Source organism: Salarias fasciatus, chromosome 6, assembly GCF_902148845.1.
Source record: "Salarias fasciatus chromosome 6, fSalaFa1.1, whole genome shotgun sequence".
Classification (NCBI taxonomy): Eukaryota; Metazoa; Chordata; class Actinopteri; order Blenniiformes; family Blenniidae; genus Salarias; species Salarias fasciatus.
Genome location: NC_043750.1, coordinates 4,612,200 through 4,628,033, shown reverse-complemented (window position 1 = coordinate 4,628,033; position 15,834 = coordinate 4,612,200). Strand labels below are relative to the sequence as shown.

General features: G+C 44.5%; 2 protein-coding genes across 2 annotated transcripts in view; one reads left to right on the top strand and one right to left on the bottom strand.

Annotated features, from left to right (window-relative positions):
• LOC115390510 (parvalbumin-7-like) overlaps window positions 1–15,834 on the top strand; it is a 35,150-nt gene that overhangs the window by 4,082 nt on the left and 15,234 nt on the right. The window lies entirely within an intron of this gene.
• The window catches only part of ncf4 (neutrophil cytosolic factor 4), a 30,383-nt gene that overhangs the window by 13,042 nt on the left and 1,507 nt on the right, over window positions 1–15,834 (bottom strand). The window contains exons 4-6 of the mRNA XM_030094406.1: window positions 10,311–10,381; window positions 9,804–9,931; window positions 5,721–5,772 (exon numbers count right to left, since the gene is read on the bottom strand). Coding sequence (XP_029950266.1) covers window positions 5,721–5,772; window positions 9,804–9,931; window positions 10,311–10,381 — 251 coding nt within the window. The remainder of the gene's footprint in view (window positions 1–5,720; window positions 5,773–9,803; window positions 9,932–10,310; window positions 10,382–15,834) is intronic.

Below are 15,834 nucleotides of genomic sequence, written 5' to 3'. Positions count from 1 at the left end.
GAAAACACAGAAAAGTGTTCCTGACAGCCAGAAACACGCTTTGGTCTTTAGACTGAATGGAAAGAGTCTGATCAATTCAAATGTGATCCATGAAATCAGAGCGCAGCGACTCGTACTCTGAGTCAGGAATAAAAACTCAAAGGAGGTTTTACTTTTCGTCACGTCATTGTCCTTGAAGTGACTGGATTCATGACACTTTTCTGATATGTGACTGTATGATGTCTTTCTGTCCGTGTTAGAGAACAGAACTGAAACAAAACACAACATTTCAAACTAAATACGGAGTTATTTAATCACCTGCTGTCGATCACTGAGCTCCCATATGTCTCGTTCAGAGAGCTGAAATAAAAAACATCCACGGTGAAACCAGGGAGTGTCATTTTGGGGCTTTTATGTAAATTCATGCTGATAATAACTGGGTCATAAATTTTTAGTAGTGGCTCGAAACAAACAGGGCAGTCCTGAGGGGGTTTCACGGTAACAGGAGGTCAGAGGTCAACTCCAGCCTCCAGCAGATCTCAGCAGAGCCGAGCCGGTATCATGTGACGACAACACACCCTCAAAAAGTAGATTTACTGAAACATGGTCGGAGAAAAACCGTCTTTTACTGTTAAATTTGCTGTAAAATATCATCAGTCTTTATGTCATTCATTTGCAGAATTAAAGAGGAAAGGAGATGTGAGACGGTTACATTTTCATCTCCATAAATCCTCCACACAGGTCCAACACACACACAATCCTCAACATACATATATATATATATATATATATATATATATATATATATATATATATATATATATATATATATATATATATATATATATATATATACACATACATATACATATATATATATATATATATGTATATATATATATATATATATATATATATATATATATATATATATATATATATATATATATATATATATATATATATATATGTATACATATATATATATACATATATATATACATATATGTATATATATATATATACATATAGTATATATATCTCATAAAGTATATGTGTGTGTGTGACTACACACTACTACTTGTCACTACCGTGCACTGAGCTCTGATCGAGCTCATTTTCCTCATGAATCATAATGTCGGGACGTGTCTCGGTCTTTAAATTCAACCTTCTGTCAAACCGTGTTCGTCTCTCTCGCTCATTAACGGGATGAAAACATGAACAAGTCCTCTCCGCTCACTGGAATTACGCCTCATTAAGACAATTATGTGTAAGTTTAGCAGTGGCAGAAGCAATTACATTACCAGTAATACGGCCTCATTTCTCTGCTCATGAGGCTGAAATAAAGCTCCCTTCACTGTTAAAGCAGCGCTCGAGCAAGGAAACGATCCACAGCCGCAGCATATAAAGCTTTGATCATTGTGATTATTACTAATATCATTAGGAATTGTCTTGTGTTGAAAATGCTCCACAATACATTTGAAGACTGTTGGGATCTTCGTTTGCAGTGAGGAGTCATGACGATGTACATATGAGTCCATCGGTACATTTAGTGTTTGGTACTTTCTGCATTTATGCAACAGTTGTATTTTCTGACGTTTGTCCATCGATGTGTTGTGAAACATGAGATTTTCCAACAAGGACAAACTGGAAGCTGAACTTCTGGAGGAGAAACGACACTGATAAATCACCGACAGTCGTCTAAAGACGATCTTCAGGAGAGATTAGAAGATCAGGTTCTCTGAACATAAGTCAAGAATTTGAAAGCTGCTTTTGATTCAAGTTTAATACAGAAACGGCTTAAAAGACACTTCTTCCACCTTTGACTCATTTGTGGTTCCAGGAATGTTTTCACTTCTTCAAACACACAACAGGATGAATATTCAACATTCTGGGCTCATTCACACAGAGTGGATTAGCAGCTCTCTCCATATTTTGCCCTCTGACTGTTCTGCCGTCCTGACTGAACCATTCAGGACTGTTCTCCCAACTGCAGCCTTCTGTGTCTCAACTTTGAACTTCTTGCTTCTGTATTGTCAGTTAACAGCGTGGTTAGTGCTGCTTCATGAATGCTGGAGTTAAAAAAGGGTAAAAAAAAAATGGATTATATAATCAAAACAAAAAAGTTTTCTCACTTTAGAACTTCATGTTATAGTCAGTAAGAGGTGGACCTGGATCAAAAGATCACTACAGTTTTCACAAGTGCAAGCCTCCAAACAGCACCCGTCAATGAACGATGTTATAAACGCTGCGTTATCTAGAAAAAAGTTGAAATTCAATCAAAAATAAAGGAGTGTAGAGGAAATCACAGCAGTTTGAGTTTAATGAGCATCACACTCTTTTTCTGAATGAGCAGATAAACCTTTCCACTGAGGGAATCTAATGCAACGACACAAATAAACCCCATTTATTTGAGCGACATTTTGAGTGAAAACGCTCCGTTTGAGTTTTCGTTTCAGAAAAGTTTAACTTTTACACTTCAGCGTTTTGAAAACGATGTCCGTTCAACACAGAAATGGCAGAAACGTTAAAAACGACGCAGGCGGCGTCAAGAGAGCAGAGGAACGTCCGACGTGATGCAGGGGCAGCGTTTCAGGAAAGTTGCATCTTCCTCTGTTTCCGTGGAGACGGCGCGTTTCTAAAAGCTTCCACCTTGAGAGATGTTTTCAAAAAGTTGCGTTTTCGGCGGCTTCCAGCATCGTTGCCGTGGAAACAGACGCACAAAACACACTGAAGGGTCTCGGTTTTCAGCTGAAAACGCCGTGTGGGGCATTAACCTCCGGAGCTGTGAGAGACGCTCAGAGACGTCCCGCAGTCCAGGATCAGCTCCATGTCTCTTTTTTCTCACCAAGGTGAGTCTTTATCTAAAGCGGCATCTGATTCCTGCTTTAACGGCTGGATCGGGCTGGATTAGGACCTGCCTGGTTTTCAGTTTCTACCTCTGTGGGGTTCTGCTTTCACCTCGCTCTAATTCCTCCTGTCAGACGCAGCGGCCCTCCGGCGAAGTCCTGCTAACCGGCAGCAGCCTGTCCCGTTGACCTTGTTTGAAGCTGGCCGCGCGGCGGCCGTCGCCCGTTAGTCATCCTGCTGCTTGGGCCGAAGCCCGAGCTCGTCCCAGGTGGAGCGGAGCGAAGCGCTGAACGCTCCTCCGGCTCCGCCATGACAGAACCATCGGGGCTATCGGCCACCTTCACGTGCCGAGCAGCACATGCACGCACGCACGTGCACGCAAACGTCTTTTTTATTCCGAGCCCGGAGAGAAAACGAGAGAGAGAGAGAGAGAGAGAGAGAGAGAGAGAGAGAGAGAGAGAGAGAGCAAAAATAAACGTTGAGTAGGCTGACGGCTGCATGAGTGGAGCGCAGCGGAGTTTTACTCCTGTGTGGGAGACGGCGAGGAAAGGCGAGAGCGAGAGAGTGTAAAACCAAGTTACTGCTCTCAGCTTGGCAATAAAAGACCACTGAGGTGTGCAGTGTGTGTGTGTGTGTGTGTGTGTGTGTGTGTGTGTGTGTGTGTGTGTGTGTGTGTGTGTGTGTGTGCAGTTTGTGTGTGTGTTTGGAGAAAGGTTAGGAAAAGTTAAATGTTTTTTAAGAGCACACGGTTCAACAACTACACAAATAAACACTTCACCTGCAGACAGATATGGACTCAGATCACTGCTGTGTAATGTGCAGACCTGCACACACACACACACACACACACACACACACACACACACACACACACACACACACACACACTCACACACACACACACACACACACATATACAAATGCAGCCTGACAGGTGTCCATCTCAGAGCGTCCGCTGTCCATGGTGCTGAAAACTCAGATAAAAAACTCACTGGCTAAATCTGTACCATCTTTGATACAGGTTAAATATTAAATGAACACAGCTGGTCTAAAATTACACAATCTATTCAGATATAGACACAGTTATGACACACACACACACACACACACACACACACACACACACACACACACACACACACACACACACACACCAAAATCCTATCATCACCTGTCTGCTTTACAAGCTACAGAAACACAGAAAAAAAAAAACCTGCAAGTTTCTTACATTTCAAACGATTGTTGGTTTCTGTCCACTGCCTGAATCATCAATAACTGCTGCTCCAGCAGATATTCCTACTTCTCTCTAACAACCAGAACGACCACGATTTGGAACGTTGTAAAGAGTAAGAAACGCAGTGCGTGAAAAACAGCTCGATTACAATTTGACTTGCAAAGTTATTTCAAATTCATCAAGTTTCATATCAGGCAACTAGAATAATTCGGCTTTGAACAGTATATTCAAAATGAAGAGATAACAAGGTAGAAGTCACATGGATGAAATCTGGGTTTTCTTCAGCTTTCGTTTTGCTTTGTTCCTTTAAATGACAGTAAAACTGATCGCTTTGAGTCTACATGCAGGTGGAAACGGGCCGTTTCTATGATCTGGTCGTGGCGTTCATGCACGGTAGAAGTGTTTCCAGTGACATTTTCCATCGTCTCCTCAGACACATATGATGCATAAAGTCATTCAAAAAACTGCAAATTTCAGAAAAATGAAACTAAAAAAATCTCCTTTTTAAAGCTTTAAAAGAATATACTGTATTTTCTAGACTATAAGTAAACATGCAACATGAAGAGGATTAAACATAAGTTGCACTAATTTTTTCCGTGCACAGACATAAACGCACCGTAAACCATCCCATCCCACGACCAAAAACATCTGATCAGACGCTTGATTGAGTATAAAAATAACATTTTGCGCTCCTGCTGAGCTCGAGCATGTTTGTCTCTCGCATCGTCTTGGAGAGAAGAACTTCTTCCCTCTTTTGTCAGGAAGTGAGGACAGTGAGCGACAGTTCAAGGGATTTTCTAAGAGGAAGAAGTTTCCCCACCAGATTTCATCACAGCTGCTTTCAGGTCTATTTTTGCACCATAATAACAAACTCTCCAGTAAATGACGGTAACGTCTTAGAGCTTCAGGGTTTGTTCTAACAGTGCTCTTTCTCTCGCCCCTGATTCATGCCACTTGTGACTTTGTTGTTTTTCCTCATTTAGTTAGTTGATTGTTGTGCTTGTGACTTCTTCCCTGTGGCCACAAGCAGAGAATTAAACCTACTGATTTCAGAGGAATCTCAGGCCGTATTTCCATCACGTATGCATGAAAAACGCCAGGTTAGGACGGTGCTGACCGTGCAGATAGAAAGGCTATTTCACGTCTCGGAGGAGGATTTAATTGGAAGGTCGTCTCCGCATTATCGTCTGACCGGACCGCATTCACACCTGCCTCAAGACCGCACCTGAGACGCAGCCTCAAAACCCCGCAGAACGCAAAGAGAGTGTAAAACAACACGGGAATAGAGATGAGACGAGCTGAGAACGAGAGACGGAGGCAGCCTTGGAAAGAGTCGAGTGAGGCGGATGAAGAAGAGACGATGGTGAAACGAGGATGGAGGCAGCGGAGGGAGAGACAGAGATCCAGAAATTAGGAAAAGAAGTGAAGCAAGGCGGAAACTATCGATGGAGCCACAAGGAGGAAAAAACAAACAGATCATCTGCATTGATCGTCACGTCGGGGAGACGCTGTGTGTCACGAGCCGCAGTCATGTGGCGTTTCTCGGGGTGACGCGGTGCAGCGCGCGTGGTTGTTACCCTGTGGGTGTCCATGGCAACGGTAACCAGAGCAACAACAACAAAAAGAAGCACACACACACACACACACACACACACACCTCAGCCCTGGGAGAGGAGAGGAGGTCCATCTTCGGGGATTTCACTGTTTTCCTGAAGAGGGAAGAGAAGGAGTGGAGATCAGTTTCAGCAGGAACAAGATGGAATTACATCAAGTCTGAAACGTTGCTTTGTAAAATAGATATTTCCGACGGTGAGAACACAACATTCGACTATCGTTTATGGAATATTTTACATTTTCACTTGAAAATGTTTAAACGAGGCCTCGGTTTAGCTTGGTTATACATTCTCAGCCACGACCGGAATCAACGAACAGCACCTTTAGTCTGTCCTTGATCCAGACTCGACTGGAGATTCGGGCTAAATTTCCATTTTATGACACTTTTTAACTCACATCAGCTGTGAAGCGTGAGCACAGGAGATCTTTAATTCATCAAACTTCAGGAGTACTTTTCCTCTGAGGTGAACGTATCAATCAACCTGATCCCATTTTCAGCTCAGGAGACGAGAACGTTCTAATAAAGATCTGCAGTGATGGATCACACATGGAGGGGCGGGGCTAAGAGCCCTGGAGCCCCCGAGTCGGAGCCTGACCATGGAAACAGCACAGTAGCGTCTGCATTGGAGACAAAGCTATTCGTTCAAATCAACACCAGAGGATTAAAAGGCACATTGATAATTTCTCTCAGTGCAGGATGAGGGATGGTGGCTGCTCTTCCAGTGCTTCTGATGGATGTGATTGAAAGATACACTTCCTCAAACAGAGTTATTATGAAGCTTACAGTCAATTAACTTGATGCAATCAGTTGAATCACAGCTGCTTCAGCTGCAATAATGCATGGAAACTACTGAAACAACAGTTTGTTTTTTAACCTTAAATACCGCAAACTCTGTGACGGCTGGTTTCCAAAACAACGCCAGCATGAAATGAAAGGTCAAATGTCACATTTCTCAACCCACGACTGATCCACGCTCATCAGAAACAAGAGCAGAGGAAGTATTGAGATTGTAACTTTGCATAATTTCCTGTTGGGAGACTACCTCTTTAGCAACCTGGCCTCCAGGAAATGGGCCAATCAGAGGAGGCATTATGAAGGAGGAAGTAGACCGTAGAGCAGGGTAATGAGCCTCCATGGATTCTCCTCACATGCCGGCATCCCGCCTGCACTGCCCCGATTCATCCATCCATGAACGCGAGGGGGAAATATTTTCCCCTTATCTTCATCAGGACGAGATGTGAGTCGCTCAGGCGGCGATGGGAAGTCACAACTCCGTATCACCCGATCCCGGGCTGGAAGGCCACCGCCGACCCAGAAGCTGCATGTCACAAAACTACAACCGCGAGGACGAGCAACAAGCTGCCGCTTCACCTCTGAAACTCATTATTCTGAGTCTCACACACCTAGATTTAATAAGAACACCCTGTTTGCACAATGTTTTCATGTGAAAACACAAACAATTTCATTTTTTTTCCCTTTCTTTTCCCCCAAACGGGAAGTTTTTGACAACACTCAGACTCCGTCTCCATGGAAACAGCAGACACACCACATAATAGTTCTTCTTCACAAGCACCAGTAGAAAATACAGACAGTAAGAGTGTTTTTTATCGAGAGTATCGTGACTCCCGTCCAGATTCTCCCTGAATAACAATCCAGCGTCTCCCTGTCCGGAGGAATCCCTGAACTCGCTGGATTGAATGTTTACAGCAGATTCTTCTCGGCGAAGAACAATCAAAGCCTCAGCTCAGGAATGTCCGGCCGTCAGGGATCATTCATGTATTGATGAGTCAGTTTGATATAAATGTGTCAGTCCAGATAAACATATGGTTTAAAAGACAAACCAAAATAAATAATCCTTCGGTTTTGGAGCATCGTAAAACTCAGCGAGGAGCCGTGTGAAGGAAGTCATGTTGAAATAACCGCCGTCGTTCAGGCAGAACGGTGACTCATCTGGAAGACGTCTGAGTTACCGGCTGACTAACAAGTGTCTCCATACATCCCGGTGATTCTACATGGCAGCCGCTCCCGCCGTCACTTCCAGCTCGCCGCCCGGCCGACGTCTCCTGGCTCGACTGGTCTGGTCTGGTCACCAGACACACACCGACTTCCTCTTTCTGGGACTAGCTAACGGTTTGGTGATGTCGCAGACATGAAACAGTTTTCCTGCTACGACTAAACACATCTTCAGTTGATGGTGGCGGATGACATCCTAACCCTCTGAGTGCAACCTGTCACTTCTGCAAGTAAAATGAAAAGCAGCCCAGCAGCATGACTGCGCCTGGCACAGCGCTCCCATCTCCTCTCCTTCCCTTCGCTATTGTGAAAAGAAGGGAACCTTGAAGACGCTTCAGGTGTAAAATGAGTCATTTTCTTCTACTATCTGGCTTAATAGTTCTTTTCTTCTTCCAAACAGCAATTTTCTCACTTTTACGCTGAATAATGACGCCGATCAGTGCAGAGGATCGTCTTGATTCTGAGCTGGAAACAAAGACTCGAGCGCCATTCATCTGAAGTTGAATCAGAGACATTAGGAGAGGTCGACGATTCTGTTTCCAGCGATTGAAACGATTTCAGTGTTGACAGATTCCATCAGTGTTTTACGGACGGGGAGATTAACGGCGGTATCTGAGGGACAGATCGCTCGTCAGGGAACAAAGCCAGAATGTTGAAACTGAAAGTAAATGGTGATTTACAGCGTAAAGGTTACAGCTGACTGGAGCGTGGAGGAGGATCCTAACACTCTATATTGATCAGAGCAATCAGGAAAAGATCACAGAACCTGATATGATTTGTTCTGGTAAGATGCACCAGCATCCTAAAGCAGAGATTCAGAGGAAGAAGAAGACAGTAAGACTCATTTCTCAGAGGGTCATGAGATTTTAACACAGCGCAGGTGATTCAGATTTACTGTTGAAACTCTCTGTGACCTTGGCGGTGACCTCTGCACTGAAGGCTGCAGTCCTCACCGGGTGCTGCTCCGGAGGGCGGAAATGCTTGCATAAGCAAAAATCACATGCAGTGTGTACATGTGGTCAGCTGAACTCCCACACACACACACACACACACACACACACACACACACACACACACACACACACACACACTCTTCTTGGAGTGAATACTGAACAATTTGTGGGTCTGAGCCAAGTTTGCAGCTGAGACAAAGATAGCCTTCCCTCCTCCTTCACACCGCTTCTACTCCAACATGATTCTCTACTTGTGTTTTCCAATCACGCAAAACTGAAAACACAGCAGCAAAAAAAATGAAATCAGGAGAGCACAAATCTCCATCCCGGGATCCGTTCAATTTCCTCTCTGTGTTAATTAATTTGTGACCGTCAGTGATCGGTTTGAGCAGATAACAGCAGAGCGAAGGAGACGTTATTAAAGGCAGCAGAGTTCCTGTTTGATCCTCCCCGAGGGGAATCATTAAATATAATTAAGATTACGGTGCGTACCTGTATCACACAATAATCTGCGCTCTGCGTATCAGAGAGATTCCTCCTGAGCTGCTAATACTGTCAGAACATCTTGATGAGAATATCTGAGTTGGTGGTTTTGGAGCTTCACCTTCATCCTACTGACTCTGGTCATGAACAGTAACTGTCATCCACAGTGACGCAGAGCTTTTCATCTCAAACCAGGTGTTTCTTAAATCTACCTCTGTTCACGTTCACATCAGAGAGCAGTGGTAGCGGCGAACGACCAATAATATCATCATCATATCATCCTGATGCAGCTGACAAAGGGTCAAGTTACCAAACGAACTAGTGGGATTAAAGAAAAACTGACTTTTACGAGCTTTTCACATTGTTAGTGTGTGATTGAATCATAAAAACTTCAGTTAAGTACATGTTTTTCTTCATTCATGCGTATTTGAGTGATCTATATGAATATTCATTTTGAGCTCCATTGCATACAGAATTACTAATATTTCATGATATATAAAAGCACTCCGTGGTGCTGAACTGGTTTGTTATTGACACAAGATGACTTTGAAAGACACGGAAAAGCAGGATGCGGCTCCTTCAAGACAAGAAGGCCCCGTTTCCGTTGTTTCAGGAATGTTCCTCGTTCACACGGCGCTGTCGGGCGGGGCGGGGGTGGGGGTGTAGCGGGACTCACACTTTGCGGGTTCGAGGGCGGAGCCGCCGCAGCGCTCGGGGCTGGTGCTCGCTGTCCTGCTCGGTCTGGTAGAAGAACATCCGGAGGCTGTCGTCCAGCAGCAGCCATGCGGGCAGGCCCAGCAGCCTCTGGGAGACAGGAGAGGAGACAGGAGGCGTGTGACGGACGGAGCAGGGGAGGAGCAGGGGGGGGGTGAGCCTGACGGAGGCAGGAGAGTGAGGCGAAGAGAGGGAGCCACGTAGGAAGCAGAGAAATCGTGTTTTCCGGGGTGAAACATGTCAAAAGTCCCAAAACTGCAGTTGTTCAGACGCGATGTGGGCTCAGGGCCGAGCAGAGAGGAGAGCGGCGACGCCTACATCTGCAAACTGCTGCTCAAACAGCCGAGTCGCTGCTCATCCACCTACAGCCGCTCAGCCCGCCCTGCTGTGGGCTCCGGACCACCGGCACGCCAAGAATCCTGCACCGAGCTCGCAGCGAGGAAGAGGAGCGAGAGGGAAATGCCTTTACCTTCATGTACGTGTTGAGCTCAGGGATTCTGCTCTCTGCGATCTCCTGTTTGTTCCCAATGAAGATTTTTCCTGCACAGACGAACACATTTTGATCAAGAAATTAAAATACAAGACAGCATCAGTCCTCCGTCACACATTCCGCCGAACAGCTGAAAATGACAGTCCTGCCAAACGGCGATGAGATCTACAGATCTGGATGTTCTTCACCAAACATATCGCCGCGATGAGGCACGGCGCAGACGGCCAGCGCTCTAAATCAGGCCCCGGCCATCCATCCAAACCGCCCGGCGCTGCCGTTCCATCAGATTTAGCACAGTCCTAATGAGCCTCGCCCGCTTCGTCCAGGCGGAGCGATTACTCACTCAAACTCACTCGTTTACTCACACGTGTGTTTCCACACACCTCCTGCAGGACAAACACTCTTCTGACCTCAGATATATCATGATATGAAACATCAATGTGTCAAAAACATCATTCAAGATCAAGCCAGATAATAAGAGCGGTGTAAAATGTGAGGGCAGCTGAATTTCAAGCACAGACTGTCAGGATGAGGCACTTACATGACTTCTTTATGCTAAAAAAAAAATCAGTTTTAGATGTATATACTTCCCATGATTTCTTTTTCTATCCCTACCCCCCTCCCTCCTCCTCCCACCCTCTGTCTTTCTTATTCCCTTCTCATCTTGATGAGATCTGGCACTGCAATTAAACCCATCACATCTAATATTATCCAGCAGACTCCTCGGTGGCAGATGCTAAATCAGAGTTTGTGGGAAAGTAGAACTTTCCTGATATAGCAAGGAGCTTCAGGCCTCCGGGTCCAGAACGGATCTGCTAAACGCAGCAGTCCACTTCTCAACTGTTTCCACCACCGTGAGGCGCTCCGGGTCCACTTTCAGCTGTGACGGCTCACTCGAAGGACAAGAGTTTGTTCAAAAACAATATAATGTAAACTGGAAAAACTTCGCAAAGGTTTCTAGTTTTGTGGGAAAACAGTAAATCCAGCTAATGATACCCAAGTGCTGAAGAATAAACCATTCAAATGGCAAAATGAATGAGATTTAATGATCTTTAAACAGCGCAGCAGAGAAAGGAAAACATGCTTCACGGCGCTCCGACCACTTCCTTCAACATCCAGCCCAGAAAACCTACTGGTGCACAGGGAGAACATGCAAACTGTACACGGAAAGGCCCCTACAAACAATCAGTAATGCTAAAATTGGAGGAAACTTTGTTTTGGCCAATGTTAATGTAATAAAGACAATGTAATGCCAGTGTTGTAACAATATAGTTCAGATGTTTCCAGCCACAGCAGAGAGAGAGCTTCACGGTGTGTTTCCTCAATATTTCAATCCAACATGTTCTTTTAAGTCCATTCCTTTTTAAAGAGGCTTTTATATGATGTAAAAGGATTTTTTATTTTGATATTAAGATATGTAACCTGGTTTGTAATTCTTTTAAACTGAGTTCTATGTTAGTTTTTAACATGCGGGCCTATCTATATGCATATATAAGGGGTGGCTGTGGGGAGCATCATTCTGTTTCTTTATTTTCCACCCTGTAAGGCATTTTGCGCTGCATTTTATAATACAGAAATGCTGAAACATTGATTGATTGAATGTATGAGTATAAAGACCGCCTAACTAAGCAAATTGCACAAAACCTGAAGAACAAACAGTTGCATTATTACATTCTGGAAGGATTCTGTTTGATGCTACTCCTTCATATAATACCTGGTTTCGGGGCCAGATTGATGGAAAAATGTTATTTTGACAATAATTTGAATATCTTAAAACAATCTTGGCAAATTCCTCCATTAAAGGCTGAATTACAGTGAATATGGGCAAAATTAAAACATTATTGGCTTTATTACATTAAAAAGGGAGACAATCGTTGAATTGTTGTCAGGTATTACAGACACACACACACACACACACACACACACACACACACTCCACTTCGTCTCCACGGCTCCCCAGTCAATGCTCTCGGCCCCCGTTTGAAGCCCTCAGGCTTTATTGGAGCAGATGTTCGTTTCCAGTCTGAGATAATCAATAGCGACAGTGACGGAGGACTTCTGGGAAAACAATGAGCTGGATCAAACTGGAGCGACGAGGACGAGGACGAGGAGGAGGACGAGAGGACAAACGTCCTGAGCAGCAGCCCATGACTGACGGCTGGACATCAAATGATCTCGGAGCTGAAATGTCAGGGTTTTGGGGGTTTTAGGGTTTTTTTCAACTTTTCATGAATTCTAAGAATTAGTCCTGATGAAACTATAAATTTGCATCTTTTCATTAATGTTGCATTTGAAGAAGCGAGCCTGACACTGAGTCTGATCGGGTTTGTTTTTGCAGTACTTTTCCACTCGTTCTTTAAAGCCTCCTCTCTGTCTGTAGCCTGATCTTTATCAACGGCCCACCGACCTGAACGACTCACCTCACTTCCCCACGTCTCCAGTTTCATGTTTCCTGTCTTTCTTAACGTGACTTTAGAAATACTCGCCTTAACGTCTCTCGGCGTAAAGAATAGTGTTATGTGACGTCTGTCCATTGGGGGGCAGCAGTGAGCATCGCTTTCACTTTTTAGTCTGCATGTAGTCTCGGGCCCCATTAATGCAGCAACGTTTCAAATTAAAATGCATCTTGTTCTCAGAAAAGTTTGACATTTATAATACAGGAATGCTGAAGTCATTCTAGTTTTCGTGTTTCTGTAAAAATATTGTTTTCAGTCGCTCAGAACCTAAAAACACTACTAGAATACCGTAATATGAATCGTTCGCCACAGTAAAAAGATGTAAAACTACAAATAAAAAGAACATGAAGTGGCCACCTTTGAAATAAAAACGCATCGAGACGTTATGTCAATCAATTTTTATTTATTTCCTAATTTTGAAGTGACTCATGAGGAAAGATGGCAGAGTGGGAGACTGCACCACCTACTGGTGGAACGTTGCATTACACAGATACATTCAGTGTAGCTCCGTTTGAAGACCGACACCCTCAAGACAACTGAGCTGATATCAGGTCACTTTCTTTAAATGCTTTGAGAAAACAGCTGTTTCTAAAAATCACCGACATTAAGACTATCAGCGTCTCCTGTGTACCACTTTCTGAAATACTGGACTCTCTATTAATTGGACAAATTCAGCAGAGACGTCAGTAGTTGTGTGTGTTGTGATGTTTTCAAAACGCGTTTTTTAATTTAACTGTTTAAAAGTAATTTAGATCATCGTTTCTTCAAATATTAAGATTTTACATGTCTTTACATGTATTTTTTTTATCAAATACAAACTTTTTTATGAGTCAGTCTCGGATTTTGCTGCATTCATTGTCAGGCAATGTAAAAAATTAATCATTTTATTACTATTTCTTCAAGCTTTTTGGGTGAATTCGTTCACTGTTTTTTCTGCTTCACATTTTATCACATCAGCAAGCTGTTAAATCAATGGTTAGAAATCCCAATTTCAGTGAAAAGTCTGTGCAGAGAGTCACAGTCAAAACATTTAAATAAAATGACACTTAGATATCCGAAACAAAAAAGTCTTGCTGGAGGATGGGAGGGTTAAAGGATGCGGGGCCGGGGAGACGGCGGCGAGAAACTCTGCGACTCGTCTGCATCGTCATTCACACTCTGAACGAGTGTCACCTCCATAGCTCCCCCCGTGGGCGGGAGCAGCGATAAAATGCACACAGAGACAGTCTGACAGGTGAAGGCGTCCAGAAACCAGAAAAACTGCATTCTGACAAACTGCAGCGAGAGGAAGGAACCAGCAAGAGGTCAGGGGCCTCCTGGCCTTCAGAAGCACATGTTCCCACAAGGCTCGCCTCAGATCTAATGAGACACTTTGACCTTCATCCTCAGAGTTAATCAGGTCGGATGAACCTGTGTGCTAAATGTGGAGAGAACCCCTGAAGGCGCTCTAAAAAAACACTAATGAGAGCGAAGTGGACAGAACCGAAATAAACCCGGCAGGAGCAGAAATAAACCCACGGCGCTGCGCTCAGGTTTACACTCATGTCGTTCACATCTATTAGTTTTCACTCTCACAGTGACCTGCAGCAGTGCCTCAGCACATTCCTAAAGCCCCTCCTGCTCGCTGGGGTGGAACTGCTGGTTTCCTCTGCAACAGCGAAAGTAGAAATAATAATAATTTATCTAAGATGAGAAAGAAGCTCATAAATATCACGATGACAGCGGTATTCCCGTTCGGATGACCAGAGGACCGTGTTGCTTCCAGCTGCATTGAGCACCATTTTTTAACTCTTCCCCTCGAGTGTGAAGAGACAGAAACGTCCCGCCCCGCTAGATTCTGCCGTTTGGCGTCGCGTAGCATCCATAATTTCTCCACTTTGACTGCTTCAATCATGTTATTACAGAAGAAAGATCTTTATGTTCTCCTCTAACACCACGCTTCACCACAACAGACGAACTCTGAAGCCTCCTCCTTCAGCAGGACACAGTCGGCCTGTGTTTTCCCCCGTGGCGTTCATCTGTCCTCCTCGTCCATCTGCTCCTTTCGGACCGTCTCATCTCAGCTGCTGAACTGGCCTCATGCGACAAACCAACCACAGTCACCAGTGGTGTGATTTTTATTCCGAACACTCAAACATCACAGCGTCTGGTAAAGTATCATGTTTCCATCAGTAATGACTGTTTCAGCTGGAGGAGTGTGTCGTGTTCATATGGTTACAGGCGAGAAGAGGGAAGAAGTGAACAATGGAGGCAGAGGTGTGAGGCGTTTTCTATTGTCTGTTTCAGTTCTGCAGTTTGAAAACATGTTGATGTAGAAAAATCCTCATAATCGTCAGACTGCATAAGGACGACGCCGCGGCACTCACACCACAGCTCAACTACAGCTGCACACAGGGAGAACATGCAGACTCCATCCAGAAAGCCAGAACTCCTCAGTGTGAGGACAAAGCCACAGTCTGCACACTAAGCCAAACAGAACGGGATCTGACGAGCGGTAAAGTGAATCGCGGATCGCGTCCGACACGCTGCTGTTCAGACGGGTTTCACTTCTTCCAGCCAGATGGAGGAAACGCCGCCAGCTGTCACCACAAACTCAGCCTGCTCCCCTCGCCAGGCCTGAGGCCGAGCGAAGGAGCTGGAAGGTGAAGGTCACAGCGGGAGAGTTCGCGGCGCCCGCTGCCTGCAGACTGCCGCTCACGCTCCATACAGCTGCAGCAGACGAGACATCGACCAATGACTGACTGAAAAAGACTAAAACCGAGAAACAGGAAAACAACGAGGAGGTTCAGCCCCATTCAGCTCAGCTGATGCTGAAAAGACTCGACTGTGTTTGGCTGTAGGACCAAGTAGAGCAACGACAAGAACTGAAAGATCAATTAGATGAAACTGCTGAGCTATTTGGGACGACTCAGGAAAATTATATCAACTGAACATTTGATCGTGTTTTTGCATTAATAATGCATAACAGTGTTGTTTCTCTTGTCCCTAACTTACAGCAGCTGCAGTTCTCAAAGTGTTTCTGGTAAATTTATTGCTTTTGGTTTTGA